Here is an 18361-nt window from a genome sequence, read left to right as displayed (position 1 = left end):
GGTTGTCAGCTCCCATCGTCGACGTCAGAAGGAAAAGATCGTGCTTCATAGCATCGTCCACAACAGTTTCTGTTTGGATTACGGTGTTATTTCTGAGAAGATACATTATATACAACCATCTGGAGGGCAAGCCAACTGTTAGACATGAGACATTAACATTGTTGGTGATGGTGTAAAGGCAAAACTCGATGGATACCCAGTGTAGATGAAAAACAGACGTGGAAGCAAGTGTGGGAACAGTTCATTTGGAAAATTGCTAATATATGTGCACATGTAAGCTGCAGATAGAAGGGTTTTCATTAAACCCAGCAGCCGTTGATTATTGTTAAATGTCTGCAGCATTTTGTACCTTCAGCATGACAGGAAACTAAGAATGAAACAGGAAGCTTTTAAGTAAAATTGGTACATTTGAAATTTTTTAGTGGCGTTATGTTCATTGTTAATGTCATGTTTATTGTTTTCCTCTAAGATCCCGTAGAGTTAGCTCCATAAGTTTTGGGATAATGGCATAGTTTTGCATCCGTGCACCACCACACTAGGTTTATAATCATTATTCATGGAGGTTTTATAAAACTTTTGTATTCATTGTTTAGGAAACCGGGCCACACACACAGTCCTCCATTTTCAGAGGGTTGAAAGTTCACCAATTATGCACTGCTTACACTCATGAACCAGAAGGCCCGATTAGATTTTGCCAGAACAACTCTGAAAAGAGGACGCATGGGTTGTACCAGAGTAATTTTAAGAGAAAATTATGGAGAAGGAAAGAAACAGTGATTGTGATCTGAAGCATACCACATCATCTTTCAAACATAGTGGAGGCAGTGTTATGGCATGGGCATGTGCAGTGTTATGGCTGCCAGTGGAACCGTGTCAGTGGTGTTTATTAATATTAATAATAGAAGTAGCAGGGATATACTCTCTGCTCAGGTTCAAGCAAATACTGCAAAACTGATAAGACTGCAGTTCACAGTGCAAGTGAATAGAGAGCCAAAGTAAACTGCAAAAGCAGCCCAAGAGCTTCTCAAGGCAAAGAAATGTTACAGCCTTTGATTGATTGCAATCAACAGATCTTAACCCAAATAGAGCGTGCTTCTCAGTTATTAGATACAAAATTAATGCAAAAAGAGGCCGGACAGAGGGTCTCATGGGAGGAAACGCAGTATTTGGTGATGTCATTGGTTTGTAGACTTGAGGCAGTCGTTGACAGCGAATGATTTTCATCCAAATATTAAAAACATTATGAATTTGTTTAATAAATTTTGAGGCTATGAAGAAAGGGAACATGCATAAAATCACTGCATTACTTTTGCAGTCCGAATCACATCCTGACTGTTTGATCTAAAATCCAGTGTGGTGATGTATAGAAACTTAAGAACCGAACTGTAACTGCTGTTCGTGTCATTGGTCATGACTTTGCTGATGATTTTTGTCTTAAAAATTCATCTTTAATTAGTTGTTCTTTTCATATGTAAAATTAGGGAATCTCCCTCGTAGTTCCCAGTTTTTGTGGACGGACAAACAGATGGAATAACAGAGCAAGCTTCCGGCCAGTTGTTTATTGATTTGTTTTATTCCTCTCGGATGTCAGAGGTTTGCATATCGGGCCGTGCGTTCCCATCCTGTTCTTAATGGGTCGTTCCAAAACTGTCCACCCCAGGGGACCGTCTGGACCCAGATGAAATTTATGGTGTCAGACGGGGGAACTTTTAATAGATCTGTGATTTAGGAATGAGAAATGTAAACACACCCGTGCACGCAGAGGGGGTTACGGCATTTTATACAGCATGTGAAGAGGAGGGATTTTCTCAGAGATTTCTTGATACGAGTGATACATCATAAAGTTGCTCGCTGAAGCTTAGACAGATAAAGCAGTGGAGCAGATGTGGATGCTAATATGGCAATGGGAAATCCAAAAACACATGTGAACTGTCATACAGGCTAGATGTTTGGCAGTGGGAATGAAGCCGGAGAACGTGACTGATGAATATTTAAACTTTCCAGGTGTCACTGACATCTCTGGCTGAAGTCTGCAGCGCTGATGAGTGTGGGTGGGCAAGGCCAGAGGAGAGATGACATCATGAAGTGCATAGTACACTAAATAACTGCAGCAAGAGATACGCTAAATTACCGAAGCTCAGGTAGTTGCTCTTTAAGTGGCGATCCTCTTTTTGATCCTGGGAAAAGACACAAATCACTTTTGGGGCTGGATAAGGAAGGCCACTCGGCATAAAATAATAAGAGGAACAGTTGAGTGTAGCTTTCACCCGTAGTTTCATCAATTCAGATGGTGTTCATTTCATTTATATTTAATTTTCTATTCCACAATTTCAGTGTGAACATGTTTTAATGACTATTAGCTTCAGATGAAGCAGGATTTCCAATGTAAACAATGCAATAAAACTGAGAGCGAGGCGCAGGGGCATTGTTAAATTTTCTTGAAAACCACCCAAAGGGGCTCAAGCAGTTCACAAAGCGAATGGGAAAATGAGTTTTTGTGTAAAAGATTATGTGAACAGCTGCTTTTAATTGTTTCTGACTGTAAGACTTCACCAAGACGAGCTGATCCACACCCGCCCCTCCGCAGGTCAGCAGTGCCTCATGATCAGGTGCATTGCATATTTTTGAGGTTTGCTTGTAACCTCTAGTAAGTCTCTGCTGTTGATTGAGCACAAACGTTCTCCAAATGTGATTCTGATGTGACATGTTTTAATGACCTGTTTTGTGCACGTGTGTGTTTGTTTCCAGTCAAGTAAGTGCAAATGAGTTTATGCCCCTTAAACGATGTGAGAAGTGACTGAAGGCATCAGGGTTTTATTGCTTATCACAGTTTTCCTTTTTAAATTTTTGACAACCACAGTTTTTTTGCGCGCTCTCGTTATCACTCTTGATGTTACTGTTTTACTTTGTATTTTGCTGTCTGAGCCTGTCTGTATTTCCTTTCAACTCCTTTTCACCTGTTTTCCCATGTTTCAGTTTCTCTTGGTTATTTGACCCTATGAAATTTTTTCTTTTGACGACGATAATTTACACTAACTGCTACAAATTACACGTACATCTAAACCAAGGCTCTTGCTCTGGTGGTTTAGATCTGCTGTATTACCTCTAATTAGAATAATGAGGGTATTCAGCCACCTAGTACGCCTGCTCCATGAATTTTCAAAAATCACCACATACAGTGTAGTAAGCTGTATTTAGAGTCGATGCTGTATCATCAAGCAAAAATGGGCAAAACACAGATAACACAAAGAAAGGCACAGAGCTTAATGTGAAGAATTCAGCTCAGTTCATAAAATTGCATTTAATGCAGTTAGTTTAACAATTAATCTGCCGTCTGTTTGTGTATTATTTAAAAAAACAAGAGGATATAATAAAAGACAAGGAGCCTAATAATATGACTGAAAGACTTAAATTTTGTAGACAAAGTCAAAATGGTTTTAGTTAATAGTTCTTCTAACAACCTCATTTGATCATTTAATGACTGAACCTGAGCCACAGTAGAAAAAAAACTACATTTAGAGTGAACTCTCATAGTTGCTGCTATTATTGGTAATACTTGAGTAGAAATAACTCTTCTGATATTGACTAATGAACTTAATCTTTTGATCTTTCGTGTATGTTTAATTCACACTACAACAGAGTTTCTGGGGAGTTCATTGTAGTATTTATTTATTTTTTTAGGTGTAGAGTAATCTAATCAGAAGTTAATGTTGCGTTGTGGAGCTCACGAGATCAGAGTCCAGATGTATGACGTATTTCTGTGATAGAAAGCAAACTAAAGCAGCGCAGACGGCCATTATTTCAGAGACAGGTCTCCTGAGCTTCATATTCTGCTGAAGTTACGACCAGCCTTCAAAGGGAGAGGAGTTGACAACTAAGCTGACCGGCATTGCCTGTGCATGTATTCATGGTCTCTATCAGTGGCTGATTTCTTGGTCCTTCTTCCCCCGGTGGAGACAGGAAGGGCAGGCAGACTGACAAAGCAGGGGAAGAAGACATGCAAAGGGAGAACACTCGAAAGCTTTGGAGAGGAGGTGAGGGAGTGAAGGGTGGAAGTAGTGAGAGTAGATAAGAATGGGGAGTATGGATGTGTGAAGGAAATGGTACAGTGTGGAGGACCTCTCCTTAACAAGTGGGGAGGACTGAAGGGAGACTTTTTAGTGCATTTGAGAATTAAGGAGAAAGGAAATGGCATAGTTCTACCGTCCAAATGAACTGGCTACTGATGTGGAACAGGTGTGGTTTGTTTCCTTGGTGACATACACGAGTTTTTAACATCCCTAAAACTGACAAGCTCTGACAACCACATCTAAAGGCAAATGTATACCTGATCCAGTTTTTCAAAGGTAAAGTGAGAAGCATTATGGTGGCATCCTTTTCACTGTACCACTCTTCTTCTTCGATCTCTAAAAATCCTTTATCGGTTCTCTTGTTAGCCCATGCTGAAAGACACAAAGCAGATCAAAGCAAGTTTATACAAGTTTTCTAGACAAGGACCTCTCGTGCACACACACACACACACACATTTGAGACAGCTATTGGTTTGCCAGAACCATTTGTCTTCAGAAAATTAGTTAATCTGCATTTCATGAGGTCTATGCTTATTATCTGTGTGTATGTGCAGAGTTAATGGAAGCAAAAAAGAAAAGTAAATGTAAAATTCAGAGCAGTGTTTATCACACTGGCCCTGGTTCAGGCTGCGTGTGAATTGCTTTGACAGGACTGTCGTCGATGCTGTGCTCTATAGGCAACATCTGCTGGGTCAACAATGTGCACAGACAAAGCACAGACCTTGTTGCTTAAATAAATCTGCCCACAGGCAAAGCGCGCGCGCGCACACACACACACAGGATGCACATGCTGCATGTCCAAATTTACAGTTGCAGCTACACGAGTTCGGCCGAGGCTTTTTCTCACACTGTCTGCATCTGATTTGAGCTTGTTTGAATTTTTGTGCGACACTATTTAGGCTCCCTGCGTTTTTATTAATTCCTTTCGGCTCACTGGTTCTAGCTGCGTGTAACACCGCTCAAAGGACTTCTGTCAGCAGACAAACAACGTCACTGTGTTTGTTGGTTCTCACAGGGATACTGTTTGGCCTCCAAACCTTTGAGAGCACCACTTACTGACCGAGAACTCCAGGATCATACAAAAGCAGCAAGTTCCCATAGTATCCCCATGCTCACGTGTTTTATGACCCCTTCTTAAAGTACTCCTCTCATATTATTCAGTTTTCTTCCCACCAATAATTGTTGACTCTGCGGGTCCATTGAGCAGCTCCCTCGAGTGTGTGAATAACTGTAATGATGCACTGTGATGAGATTAAGTGCTGTGTTTTCCATTTTTTTTAAGGGTGCCTTAACACGCCTACGTGAACAGTTATTCTGAGGTCACTTTCATGAGATAGGAATTAAAATAATAATAAAATTAATGTAGCAGACTCTCAGCTGCAGATGCTTCTGCCTCTGGGAGGCTCTTATTTTCTTACTTTCTATCTACATGCTTGCCTTTTCCCTTTCGTCACTCTGGGTATCCTAATCAAATTGTTATATTTAGCTTGCAGATTAGGGGGATGTCTGCAGCCTCAAACGCTCTGAATATGGCTGAACAGCCATTTCAACTGCCCTTTCTCTTTTCATTACTGAGACATTTGACAACAGAGTCTGGCTTTATTTACATTAACTTAATCTCCTCGCTGCCCTATCGCTGTCCTAAAATAACAGTGTGCACAGCTCTTAGAAGCTCTCTGGTCCTGCACGTGCCACATTTCCAGCTCGGGGCTGATGTTTATCGTGTTTGAACTGTTTCCAGGCAGATATTTCTGTGAGTGTGGCTTAGTCTGTTCATTTAAAGTTAAAAAGAGCTAACATGAGTGAAGAGGCATGTTAGTGGGTATTTGCAGTATAAAGTTTAGCCACTGGGTGGGTGTAAAGAGAAGGAGAAAGGTAAGGAAAAAGATAAGGAAGTGTATGTCTCCCCCTGGTGATCTAAACCAAAATTCCAACTGGAAGTTTGAAAAATAAAAAATAATGTGGAGAAGGGAAAAACTGGGAATTATTATTGAATCAGAATGCAGCTTGACACATTTCTGTTGCATTGTTGTGATGCTTTGGTTCCTTTGTTTTTTTTTTTTATATCTCTTGATAACACTTGTCTTATTCTCATTATTTTGTTTCTTTATGGAATTAAAACCGGGTGAGTAAGCGATTTCTTTGCTCTCACCCTTTTTGCTAACAGAGATATGACCAGTGTTAGCTTTAACAGTCATGACTGAAACAAAAGAAGATAACTGACAATTTATTCTTAAAAGTTTTTTTTTCATATATTAAGTTTATTTGATGTGTTGCATCCTTGACTTAAAATTTATCAACTCTGTTTTTCCTATCTTTCCAATTTCAGGGCCGTCCTGGGCCTCTTGGTCCGCAGGGCCCACAGGGGCCACCTGGGCGAACAGGAGAGGAAGGCATCCAAGGCCCAAAGGGGCAGAAAGGCGACCGTGGTCGTGATGGAAACATAGGTCCTAAAGGAAGCGTGGTAAGTGCTCATCTCTCATCTCTGTAAACTATTAAACACATGACAATGACAGCTATTTTGTTTAATGTGCAATTCTTGTTGCTCCACAGGGAATGACTGGCGTACCTGGTTTCTCTGGCAACAACGGTATTCCTGTAAGTCCACCGTGCTGTCAGGATGAACGTTGTGGGAGAGTGTTCAGTTTAATTCAATTCAAAATAATGTATACAACACCAAATTAGACCAACAGTTGCCTCAATGCACTTATTGCATATTGTAAGGTAGACCCTACAATAATACATGCAGAGAAAAATCCAACAATCATATGACCCCCTATGAGCAAGCACTTTGGCAACAGTGGGAAGGAAAAACTCCCTTTTAACAGGAAGAAACCTCCAGCAGAACCAGGCTCAGGGAGGGGCGGCCATCTGCCGCGACTGGTTGGGGTGAGAGAAGGAAAACAGTGTTGATTCTGCTTGTGTCGCTCTCTCTGCAGGGACACCCAGGACAAGCTGGGTCCAGAGGGAAACCAGGTGCAGATGGCTGTAACGGGACTCATGGAGATTCAGGGGCACCAGGATTTCCCGGCTCTCAAGGCTCCCAAGGTTTTCCTGTGCGTAATGCCAAGTCTGCTTAGATAGTTATTAATACAAAGAGACCGATGTCCCGTAAGTTACTGTATATTTTGTTTTCAACTCTCAGGGACAACCAGGCAGGAAAGGAGAGAAGGGAGACAAACTGGAGATCAGTGTGTATATGCGGCGATTCAGGGTGAGAAAGAAGACTCCACACCAAACCTGCCTTTTCTTAAGGAGAACATCCGAGTGTAACACATTATATTCATGGCGTGACAAGACTTAATCCATATAATCTAAAACTTACTAACTTTATGCATCTTTAACCGTCCCTCCTCAGGGTGATCCCGGCACACCAGGATTTGATGGAGCATTTGTAAGATCCTTTAACAAACCTAGAAAATTACTTTTATGTGGTTGCAGTGTCCCCCAAGGATCTGCGATTTGATCCTTTTTTTTTATTCAGGGGTTTCCAGGAGATCCAGGGTCAAGAGGTTACAGAGGTGTGCAAGGACCAAAGGTCAGTGTTTGCATGTTTCAATTCATTAGTTTAGTTGTTATTTTATAGTTTCAGAACTGTTATTATGTAACGTGATTGAAACGAATATCCTTCTGTCTTCTCCCAGGGTCCCCCAGGTCCTCCAGGTCCCCCTGGACCAAAGGTAAGGCAGCAATATTAAATAAACACTTATGTAGACACGTCATTAGGCTTTTTGCCTTCAGAATTGTCACAATTTTTCATTGCATAAATTCAACAAGGCGCTGGAAACATCCCTCAGAGATTTTGCTCCATACTGATATGATAGCATCACACATTTATATCTGAGCTGATTGTCATGTCTTCATTCTTGAATACATGCTGCCATGTGATTGGCAGATTAGATATTTTAATTAATGAGCACTGGATAAAGTGCACATAATGAAGTGACCAGAGAGTGAATGTAATGGGTTTCAAATAAACATTCAAATTATGTTTTCTTTCTGACAGGGTACGATGACCAGAGTCATTAAGGGAGTCAGAGGAGATCTAGTGAGTGATCATTTATGTGTGTGTGTGTGTGTGTTGCTACTTCAATAACTGTAAATGTGTGAAAAACGTATTTGCATCTCTTTTATATTTCATTGGGTATTAAAAGTATTTTTTCTTTTAATTCCTGAATATTTGTCTGGCAGCTACACAAATACAGATTCATTTTCAAACTGGGGACAGATGTTGGTGAAGTGTTAGCAGCACAGCTACAGAAGCAATTTTGCTCTAAGAGTGTGAGGTAGTGATAGATTTTTAAAAGCTTTTATAGGGAAACTATCCAGTGTTACATCGTAAAACAATGAAAATCAAAGAGAAAAGTTTTGGTTTTGGGGTTTTTTTTCATAAAGGTATTTTGTAGCAAATCTATCTTCTAAGTAGGACTGTGTAACAGTCTGGTGGCACCACTGATGTCTTTATATTTTGGTTCCAAGAAGCTAGAGATTGTTTTGTTTTTCATCATTAAAATAGTCTTGAACAAGAGTTCACCAGGCTTTCTGAAATTCCTTCATAGTTTTGTTTTTTTTTGTTTTTTTGGGGGGGGGGGGTTTGGACATTGGCTGCGTTATCTTTTTGTACCTGACCATTTTTAGGTGAATGTGTTTCTGTTTTTTAGTCAATTAGGCATAAAAAAGACACCTAATTTTAGCAATGAACCAGTGTCAAGTGCAGGTGTGATGCAGGTAAAGGTGGACCCAAATGCAGGACTCTCGAGACAAGGCTTAAACTTAGAAAGTGGTTTTAACGCAGAAATCTCTTCAAAACATTACACTATGACACTCGGCAAACTCTGGAGCGTAAACTAACCCAGTGTTTCCCATCCTTTTGGAGCCATGACACATATTTCACATTGGAAAAAATCACACGGCACACAAGCAAACAAAAATGTCACAAAAAGTATATTTATTGAAATATAATGAAAATTTACTCTCATTTTACTTACTTGGTGTGAACCCTGGGCCTGTTTAGTTGAGCCAGGTTAGACTAATCACTTCATCTTCAAATAATTATCCATCGCCATTACCTGTGACGTTGTCTCACTCGCAGCATGGCTATGTACTTTTGTATTTCTTAGTCGTCTTCTTCTGTTTTACTGGCAGTTGCCAACCAATGACTGTAGAAAACAGTCTTTTCTGTTGGCTACCCACCTAACTGTAACAAGCAGCTGTACTGCCCTCAAGTGGAAGATAATGTAATTGTTCTGCCTGTCACTACACACCACTCGCTTGTAGTACCAATCAGGTGAAGTTGGATCATCTTCACACAGTGGTTGGGAAACACTGAATTAACCTATACGTCTGTAATGGGACACAGAACACACAGGAAACACAGCTTTATGGGAAGGTTTGACAACAACATAACCAAGAACAGAGGAAGGCTGAACACTTAAATATACACAAGGCAATAAGGCATAAAAGCGACACCAGGGAACACAACTGAATAGAATCTACTAATAAGACGAGGGGAACAAAACTGAACGTAAAGCACATGAGACGAAGACTAGCGAAATAAAACATGAAGTGACAAACAAAGAGACAGACTAGACAAGACAAGACTCAGGAAACACAGGCTGGCTAAAAAAAAAAAAGTAACAAAAAACAAAAGCCAGAACACTAACTGGAAATAGAAATCTGCAGAAACTCAAGGACTCAATCACCGTCAAAGACGTAGTGCTCCAGCAAAACCAAAAACATAACTACAAGAACACTGAAAACGCAGCAGCAAATCTCTTAAGGCAGAACAAAGAACAAAAATCTCAAAACACTGTGTCAGTGACACAGGAGCCATGACACTGTTGTGTTTACACATAACAGAAAATTTAGCAGAGAACCAACTGTAATGGTATGTTTAGGCACTTTGTTACTAGCAGCCTGCCACAAAATCACATCGTTTGTTCCTTTTTCTTTGAATGAATTTATGAAGAAAAAAGCCAAAGATAAAACAGTTTGCCAGGCATAACAGTTTTGGGTTTATTTTGCATCAGCAAGGTTATTACCAAAAAAATATTACGTGTCATATCTCAGCAGGATGTCCTTAAAAATTTTAAGAAACTGGACTAGTGGAGGACAAAATAGGATGCCTGCAGGAGGTGAACAAAATTCATATCTTTAAGAAACAGGCTGGCTGTAAAGAAGCCATTCTTAAGAAAGGGGAAACGGCGAGAAAAGGATGAAGTATAATATATTTTTATATTTTTCATATATTTTGCTGCTAACAGTTCTGTGTATGTATGCTCTCACCACAGGGAGAAATTGGACCCCCAGGGCCTCCAGGAAACAATACACATGAGCAAGTCCTGTTCAATGCAACTGAATTTCAGGTCCTCATTTTTGCTCATAAACCTTTGAAGATAAAATGAATGGGAGCGTCACAAGAACTAACATATATCATAAAAATACTTTGTTTTAGGGTCCTCCTGGAGACAAAGGTGTAAAAGGAGAAAGAGGGGCGCTGGTATGTTACCACTAATGACTCATCGTACACATTTAGATCACAAACACAGATATAACACATCCACACAAGTGCAATGTTCATCATTATTATTATTTCTAATTAACTGGATTTATTTTGTGTGATTTCAGGCAGACAACAAAGGAGAGCGTGGAATAAAAGGAATGCCTGGACCACGGGTTAGCTCAGCATACTTCTAAACATGCTATCAAACCACTTTCCTTTGTCCTGCTCTTATGTCATCTGCTGCTTTGGTTTCTGTTCTAGGGTCCACCTGGTGCAAATGGAAGACCTGGACGAAAGGTAAAAAGAGATGTCACGTTATGGTTGTGTTCTTAAAATAATATAAAACACAGTTTATTAATCTGAAAATCACATCACTCTTTAGGGTGATTACGGTGAAAGAGGACCAAGAGGCAGAGATGGTCCTAAGGTGAGCACCTGATGCTGTTTCATTTCTTTTCTAAAAGACTGGTCAACAGACGGTATAGACAGTTATTTAGAATAAATGGCTTAGTTATGATATTGTGATTAAAAACAGCACAATGTGCATGTGACAGTCACACACAGACAGTCAAATATCTTATTAGTTGAAGTACAGAGGAGTACAGAAAGACTTAGGCTGTATTTGTGTTTCAGGGTGTTATTGGTGACCCAGGAGAGATGATTTCACAAGGACCTTTTTGGGAGTCAGCGGGTAAGTAACTAACACAAGAGAAACAGTCAAATAATGAGTCAGTGGAAACCAGAAAAATCAATTTGATTAAGATAAATCTGAAACTGTGCTGACAAGGCACTCAATGGAATGAGGCAAGTTTACTAAGGTTAAAGGTCAAGTGACTCTAAAAAAGGTTATTGTAGTCTACATGAGCTTAGAGTTCAGTCAAGGCTCTTGTCCAGGAGAGATGTCAACACAGCATTTGTTCATGGCATCTAGTTGAGGGTACATTAGAAATCGTTGTTATACTGACATGGAAACAAAGATGGTCCAACATTAATAAAGTCACACTGAAATCAGTATTTATTTATTAAGTAACGCAACAAAGACTAATTCTATACGAATAGTCTGTTACAGAGTTTGGTTTACCATTGTCTGAATGATTTCTTAGCAAACCATGCCTGGAAGCTGTTGATGTTACCTTTTGCGTAAATGGTAAAAAATGCTTCTTGTGTTTTCTTTGACTGTATAAGCCGGTCCTCCTGGCGAGAAAGGTTTACCTGGAGAGAGGGGTTCGATTGGAGACCAAGGTGTTCCTGGTCTGCCAGGACTTCCTGCCTCTGAAGAACAACAAGGTATGTAAACAGAAGCCTTCGAAGGACACGAAACCTTTGACTTAAACAACATTTCAGCAAGAGCAGCTGACTGCTGCACATTCATACTGGTTATTTGTGGCTCGACCTTCTAACACGTGAACAGCCCTTTAAAGCCAAGTGTATCATATTTGATATATGAGCTTTTGAGGTTTTTACATTATCAGTGTGATTTTTGTTTCTCCCTGAAAAATCGAAAGAAACAGCACAATAAATTTTAAGGAATAAATTGCAAAAAAAAAAAAAGCCTGCATTTTCTGGCAATTATTTCATGGTTCAGGCCTTAAAAGGATCATGTGAACAGATCCCAAAAAACTATGTGGGGCAAAGATTCTGTTATTATGTTTTGACAGGAAAGTGTGGGAAACGTTAAAAACCCTGGCCGGTTGCCTGGAGTTTGATATAACTAACATCAATAAACACAAACTTAGGAAGCTAATGTGTGGTCTTATGGGCCTTTGTAATAATCTTCTGTGTACTCCCTTCTTCTATCCCAACAACTGTAAAAAATAAAACTGTCATTTCAGCTGCTGTTCTCTCTAGTAAGCACCACCAGGTCTCTACCGATGTGGTAAAAGATTAGCATTTGCCTTTTTGAGTCACACGTTGTTTGTAAGACTCATAAGTAGTTTCCCTTTTCACGTCATATGGAGAAATAGAATGGCTAAAAACTCCACCTCTACCACCTTCACCCAGTTACAGTAGTAGTATTAGTTTCCCAGGCCTTGTTGGAGTTGCGTTTCCACTGTGGAGGAACCGTCTGTCAAAATCTGGCTAACTTGTGACTTTGTGGTGACTCACATTTTCCCCTTGGGCGTAGCCTAAGCAGAAAAAGATAGGAATGGGTTAACCTCCACTTGCCTTTTGGTGACAGCGTTTACTACTGCATACTTCAGAAAACTGTCTGCCCTGCTGTGCTCACTTCTGAAAAGTAGCGTCAATCAAAATGAGTGATATCGTCTCAGTACTTCGGATGAAGGACAAGAGATATAAATAGCCATGCAGTCCAGGTCTCTTTCACTGAGGCAAAATGCAGAAGCAGTGTATGAAGAACTAAGTACACCCAATGATAAGGTAACCAAAGTCATGCGGCCATGCTCTTTTTAAAGAGAAAAGCATTCTCCAGGCAACTCTCCCAAACAAACCTGCAGTCTTTTTCTTATTCTACTGTCATGAACTTTAACGGCTAACATGCTAACTGAGGTCTGTGGAGGCTGAGCTCTTGGGTTTGTTTGATTCTTTGAACATTGTATTCTGACATTCGGGTTAATTTGCTGGCTCCTGCCTACTACTTACCTTTGTAATTCCTATGGAGGCAGTAAGGTTGTACTTATTTCTTCACACAGCAGCTTTTGCTTTCTGTAATACATGCTATGTTGTTGTTCATCTTTGGTTTTATATAAATCAATAAATCAATCTGGAAAGCCCTGATTTTTATCATGTCCTGATACTTAAAACTAAAACTTGGAAAATAGTTGGGTTTTTTTTGTTTGTTTGTTTTTTACATATGAAACTACTAGGTAACCCTATTTGATGTTATAGGTTGAGAGTTCCTTGTTTGACTTTCCAAAGTTAATAGAAATTGGAATGATTTAAGCCAGGGGTGTCAGACTCCAGACCTCGAGGGCCGGTGTCCTGCAGGTTTTAGATGTATCCTTAATGCAACACAGCTGATTTAAATGGCTAAATGACCTCCTCAACATGTCTTGAAGTTTTCCAGAGGCTGGTAATGAACTAATCATTTATTCAGGTTTGTTGACCCAGGGTGAGATCTAAAACCTGCAGGACGCCGGCCCTTGAGGTCTGGAGCCTGACACCCCTGATTTAAGCAATTTTAACACTATATTTGTACCACTGTGATAGGAGGCGTGTGCCAATGTCAAAACTCCTGGACTGTTGTTATAGCCGCAGAAATAACTTCTGAAAACGTCGTTTGTTTCCATCAGTCTTCGTTTTGTTCGGGCCAGAAGGTTTTGGTGGAGATAAAGGAGACAAGGGCCAACAAGGTGAACCAGGACGCCCTGCTCTCCGTGCAGGACCACAGGGAGTCAAGGGGCGCAGCGGGGAGATGGGCCCTCCTGGACCAAAAGGGACATGTGAGTGAATCAGGTTACTTTTATTGTTGTCTCTGTTTGTAAAATCTGTTACATCTTTATGTATTATACTTGTATTTGCCTTTAGGGGGAGAGTACCACAAGGGAGCCCCAGGTGACAGAGGAAGGCCTGGTAACGTAGGCTCCAAAGGACCAAAAGGTGAAGTAGTAGTTTTCTAAACTGTTAATATTATAAATAAATAAAAAAGCAGTCATTTAATCAGAACAATTTCCTCCTGTGTACGTTTAGGTGATCATGGAGAATGTCAGTGCAACGTTGTAAATGCTATACCTGGTTTACTCGGCCGTCCCGGTGATCCTGGCGATCCGGGGATGACTGGAGAGTTTGGTCAGGAAGGTGATCCAGGAGATCCAGGTCTCCAAGGAGACGAGGGGTTCGCAGTAAGGCAAAATAAAGAAAAACCTGTAGAAAATAAGACAAACTCTACTTGTACAGACAAAAAAAACCCCAATAATTTCCTTATTCCTCTCCCCTTTGTTCTCTTGTGCTATAGGGATTTCCTGGGCTCAATGGTTTGCCAGGCCCAAAAGGTCGTAAGGGGGACACAACTATCGCCAAAGAGAAAGGTGCCTCTTATCTTATTTTTGTCTTATTTCAGATCAACAGTAGAGTTACAAGTGAGCAAGAAAAGAAATACCATGTTTATTTGTGTTTGTGATTGTTTGCATGCCTGGCAATGTCTTTGTATTCCCAACAGGACATCACGGTGACCCAGGAGATTTAGGAAAAGATGGTGAGCCAGGAGCACCTGGGGCTCCAGGCAGAAGCGGTCAGGCTGGTTTGCCTGGCAACCGAGGTCCTCCAGTGAGTCCATCACTATTTCACATTGTCTTTACCTTTAAAAAAGTCTCCTACTCTGTGATTTACATCTTATCCTAAACTATTTGTTGCTCATTTGTTCCCTTTACTTGCCTCGCTTGAGTACCAATCTTAAAATGCAGTGATTGTGATGGTCCATATAAATAGGGAGAAGGACCCAGGGGAGAAGGTGGGGACAAAGGTTTCCCAGGTATTTCTGGTCGACCAGGCGCAGTAGGGTTGAGCGGAGAACCAGGTCTAAATCTTGAGGGTGTCAAAGGTGTGCGTGGCTTACCTGGTGACGACGGTCTCACTGGCTATGATGGAAGTCCAGGAACACCAGGCAGTCCAGGTAATGAGCTGCCTCCTTACCTACTTCTATTCTGGCTTATTTGTGGTGTTGCATATATCTCCTCTAAGGCTTTGTCTCCTTACAGGCATTTTACTCATTTTCACTCTACTAAATATTACATTTTATTTTGTCTTTTTTAAAATATTCTCTTTTGTCACTTAATGCAAGGAAGTCAAATGGGAATGACGATTAATGGCCGGTGTTTAAAAGAGGACGATGCATGTAGATTGTTTTCCATTTTATTGACTTTTCTTTCTTTGCCTCGTGCTATCTCTTTGTTGCAGGAGCTCCATCTCTCAAACCAGCTGCAGCTGAGCTTGTTTGAGATAATGCTTGTGCTTTTGAATAACTCTTATTTGGAATGCCTCTCTCTTTCATTCTCCCTCATTTGCAACTGAAAGGTGGCTGTAGTCTGACAGGAGGAGAAGGACAGGTGGATGTAACAGGTAGCTGGCATAACAACGTTTTCACCTTATTGCTTCGATTGTGACTACTCTGTTGTGCTTTGCTTCTAGGTTATTTGTTTGGGATGCATGATGAATTATGAAATGTTTAAAATATTTCAGTGTGTCCAGACACCAGCAAATGTAAGGATAAAGATAATGTCACTTTCTCAAAACCGTTCACGCTGGGCAGCAGTAAAAGTTCACCTTCACCAAAGTAGTTCTTTCTAAACACTTTGACGCACATTTAAAATCTTGTCCTGAATATCGTGTTTGTTATTTTCTTCTCAGGCCCTTGCGATACATTTGTAGGACCTCCTGGATCACCTGGACTTCCAGGGCCTACTGGATTATCAGGAGTTAAAGGTAAAATATCAAGACCCTGATGCTATGCTTTGTTCCTTGCAGGGGAACTATGTTTTGATACCTTCTTTTACGCTCGATCCAACAGGTCTTCCTGGCCAAAAAGGACCACAGGGTTTCTATGGAGTAAGGGGAACGAAAGGAGAATTAGGAGATCAAGGCATTGGTGGCCCCCCTGGACCACCAGGTGAAGACTGATAAGAAAATCCCAAGGACCAGTTTTAGTAACAGTACACTTGCACAAAACCCTCTTTTGGTGTTAAAAGGCTACTGTTGGTACTTCCTTAAGAGGCATAGTATCAGTCTTTTAGTTTCTTTGAACCTTTTCTCTCATCAGGTTTTTGACCCACTAATTTGAGCTGCTTTTTGTTCATTGTGTTGGTCACTGTTGATGAACTTGCTATGACTTTCTTAATTTGTGCATTTTTAGGAGATCATCTGCAGACCTTTGCACTCCCATCAGCCGTTTTTTTTTTTTTTTGAGATTGTACTGTAGCATCATGCTAATTTTCCCCGTTTAGTAAATCTGGCCCCAACTGTGCAATAGTCCTGTAGATAGAACTGTTCTAATCGTTGGTTGAAATATTATCTTTAGTCTATATTTTCTTTTGTTGGTTCTTTAAACAGGTTTTACAGGCCCTCGTGGAGACTTGGGAACCCCAGGCAGTAAAGGCTCCAAAGGAGTCCCCGGCTCATCCGGTATGTCTGGTCGGCATGGAACACAGGGTGAAAAAGGTGTTCATGGAGAAATCTTGGATGCAATGCCTGGATCACCCGGAGACCCAGGACTGCCCGGACTTCGAGGGTTTAAAGGCCATTCGGGAGAACAAGGAGAACCAGGTTATCCAGGTAAGCAGTTTCTCTTTTTCATTTTTACAAATCTCTAATTTGATAGGTATGATTCATGGTTTATATCCATCTACTTGTCCAGGAATGGGTGGCATGCCAGGTATGACTGGCTTAAAGGGTAAGGTTGGCCTTCCAGGGTTGCTGGGGGAGGAAGGAAAGCCTGGACCAGATGGCAATTTTGGCTATCCTGGTGATCCTGGGAGGACAGGTCCCCGAGGGCTACATGGTGCAGTTGGACACCCAGGTTAGAAGAATATACACACAGGTGTACATTTCCACAAATCTTCACATTTATGTCTGACATCCCTCTTATGTCTTGTTGTCCAGGTTTAACTGGAGAGAGGGGAAATGAAGGAGACCCAGGTCCTCCAGGACCTATTGGCTTAAAAGGTATCCCAGGGGAATTTGGAAATGATGGCGTCATCGGAGAGAGTGGTCCACCTGGTGATCCAGGATTTCCCGGTTTAAATGGACGCCCTGGCGTTCCAGGAATGAAGGGTTTGTTTCTTAATTAATCAAATGCTTAAGACCATAAACACAAAATAAATTATGTGAACATGCCCACCATTTGTCAAAATGTTCTGTGGTTCCTCCATTTTAAGGATACAAAGGGTCACATGGCATGTCAGGTTTTGAGGGTCGTAGTGGTGATCTCGGATTGAAGGGCCACAGTGGACTGAAAGGAGGGTTGGGAATGCATGGTGAAGTAGGCCTAAAAGGAATAAAAGGCCAAGGTGGAGAAAAAGGTGAGACTGGCAGCTGTAGATTCCTTGAGCTGTTTTGAAACTGGACAAAAACTCAACAACTGACCACAACTGTCTGCTAGGTGATCGTGGTCTGACAGGACCTCCTGGGGAGAAACCAAAAGTTCCTCCACAGATGCTTGTTGAAATGAAAGGACTCAAGGGAGAGGGTGGACCTGTAGGAAATCAAGGTTTCATTGGGGCAAGAGGTGTGAAGCTCAAATCAAAATTTATTTCCTCCTTTTGTCTCAGTTCCTCTGCTCTCTCACCCCTAACTTTGTCACATCTTACTCTTTTCCAAAGGCTCTAAGGGTTTTCCCGGTGTGCCGGGGGAGGAGGGAACCCATGGTTTCCCCGGGGACCCCAGCAAGGAGAAAGGATATCAAGGAGATCCAGGTCCACAGGGGCTACCAGGAATCAAAGGAATGCCAGGGATAACTGGAAACCGAGGAATTACTGGTTTCGGGGGAATGCCCGGTGTAAAGGTGAAACTATTAATAAAATGAAATTCAGTTATCAGGGGGGCAACATCCAGGTCTGAGTGAAGAAGTCAGCGACAAGATGTGGAAGTCTTCCAATACTCACTTGAGGAAGGCTCTAAAGCAAGTCAGCTGAAGTAACTGACTTATTGGAATATCCAACTTTATCTCTATGAGACATCTATGCAGTGCACCTTACACTTTGCTAGTGCTGTACATGAACATGCTAGTGTTCATGTACAGCGAGTATAAGCGAGTACAAGTATGTACTCGCTTATATTTCCTGCGCTCAGCTAAGTTCTGAAAAAAAGTTTGAAACTGCAGACTTAATACTAGCATCCC

At 41.1% G+C, this 18361-nt stretch overlaps 1 protein-coding gene across 2 annotated transcripts in view; it reads left to right on the top strand.

The window, feature by feature from the left end:
- col4a2 (collagen, type IV, alpha 2) overlaps positions 1 to 18361 on the top strand; it is a 62167-nt gene that overhangs the window by 36465 nt on the left and 7341 nt on the right. The window contains exons 5-34 of one of the 2 annotated variants that reach the window (XM_006788323.3): positions 6400 to 6534; positions 6624 to 6668; positions 7010 to 7126; positions 7216 to 7284; positions 7429 to 7464; positions 7555 to 7608; positions 7715 to 7750; positions 8077 to 8118; positions 10361 to 10435; positions 10525 to 10569; positions 10698 to 10745; positions 10834 to 10869; positions 10955 to 10999; positions 11206 to 11263; positions 11758 to 11859; positions 13824 to 13973; positions 14059 to 14130; positions 14221 to 14372; positions 14486 to 14558; positions 14690 to 14796; positions 14959 to 15142; positions 15544 to 15588; positions 15877 to 15951; positions 16037 to 16135; positions 16576 to 16797; positions 16880 to 17041; positions 17125 to 17295; positions 17400 to 17543; positions 17624 to 17749; positions 17844 to 18025. In XM_006788323.3, the coding sequence (XP_006788386.2) occupies positions 6400 to 6534; positions 6624 to 6668; positions 7010 to 7126; positions 7216 to 7284; positions 7429 to 7464; positions 7555 to 7608; positions 7715 to 7750; positions 8077 to 8118; positions 10361 to 10435; positions 10525 to 10569; positions 10698 to 10745; positions 10834 to 10869; positions 10955 to 10999; positions 11206 to 11263; positions 11758 to 11859; positions 13824 to 13973; positions 14059 to 14130; positions 14221 to 14372; positions 14486 to 14558; positions 14690 to 14796; positions 14959 to 15142; positions 15544 to 15588; positions 15877 to 15951; positions 16037 to 16135; positions 16576 to 16797; positions 16880 to 17041; positions 17125 to 17295; positions 17400 to 17543; positions 17624 to 17749; positions 17844 to 18025 (2907 nt within the window). The remainder of the gene's footprint in view (positions 1 to 6399; positions 6535 to 6623; positions 6669 to 7009; positions 7127 to 7215; positions 7285 to 7428; positions 7465 to 7554; positions 7609 to 7714; positions 7751 to 8076; positions 8119 to 10360; positions 10436 to 10524; positions 10570 to 10697; positions 10746 to 10833; positions 10870 to 10954; positions 11000 to 11205; positions 11264 to 11757; positions 11860 to 13823; positions 13974 to 14058; positions 14131 to 14220; positions 14373 to 14485; positions 14559 to 14689; positions 14797 to 14958; positions 15143 to 15543; positions 15589 to 15876; positions 15952 to 16036; positions 16136 to 16575; positions 16798 to 16879; positions 17042 to 17124; positions 17296 to 17399; positions 17544 to 17623; positions 17750 to 17843; positions 18026 to 18361) is intronic. The other variant, XM_006788324.3, reaches the window with a different exon arrangement.

This window comes from Neolamprologus brichardi, chromosome 16, assembly GCF_056152115.1.
Source record: "Neolamprologus brichardi isolate AB-2024 chromosome 16, ASM5615211v1, whole genome shotgun sequence".
NCBI classification, from domain to species: domain Eukaryota; kingdom Metazoa; phylum Chordata; class Actinopteri; order Cichliformes; family Cichlidae; genus Neolamprologus; species Neolamprologus brichardi.
This window is presented reverse-complemented; position numbering and strand designations above follow the sequence as displayed.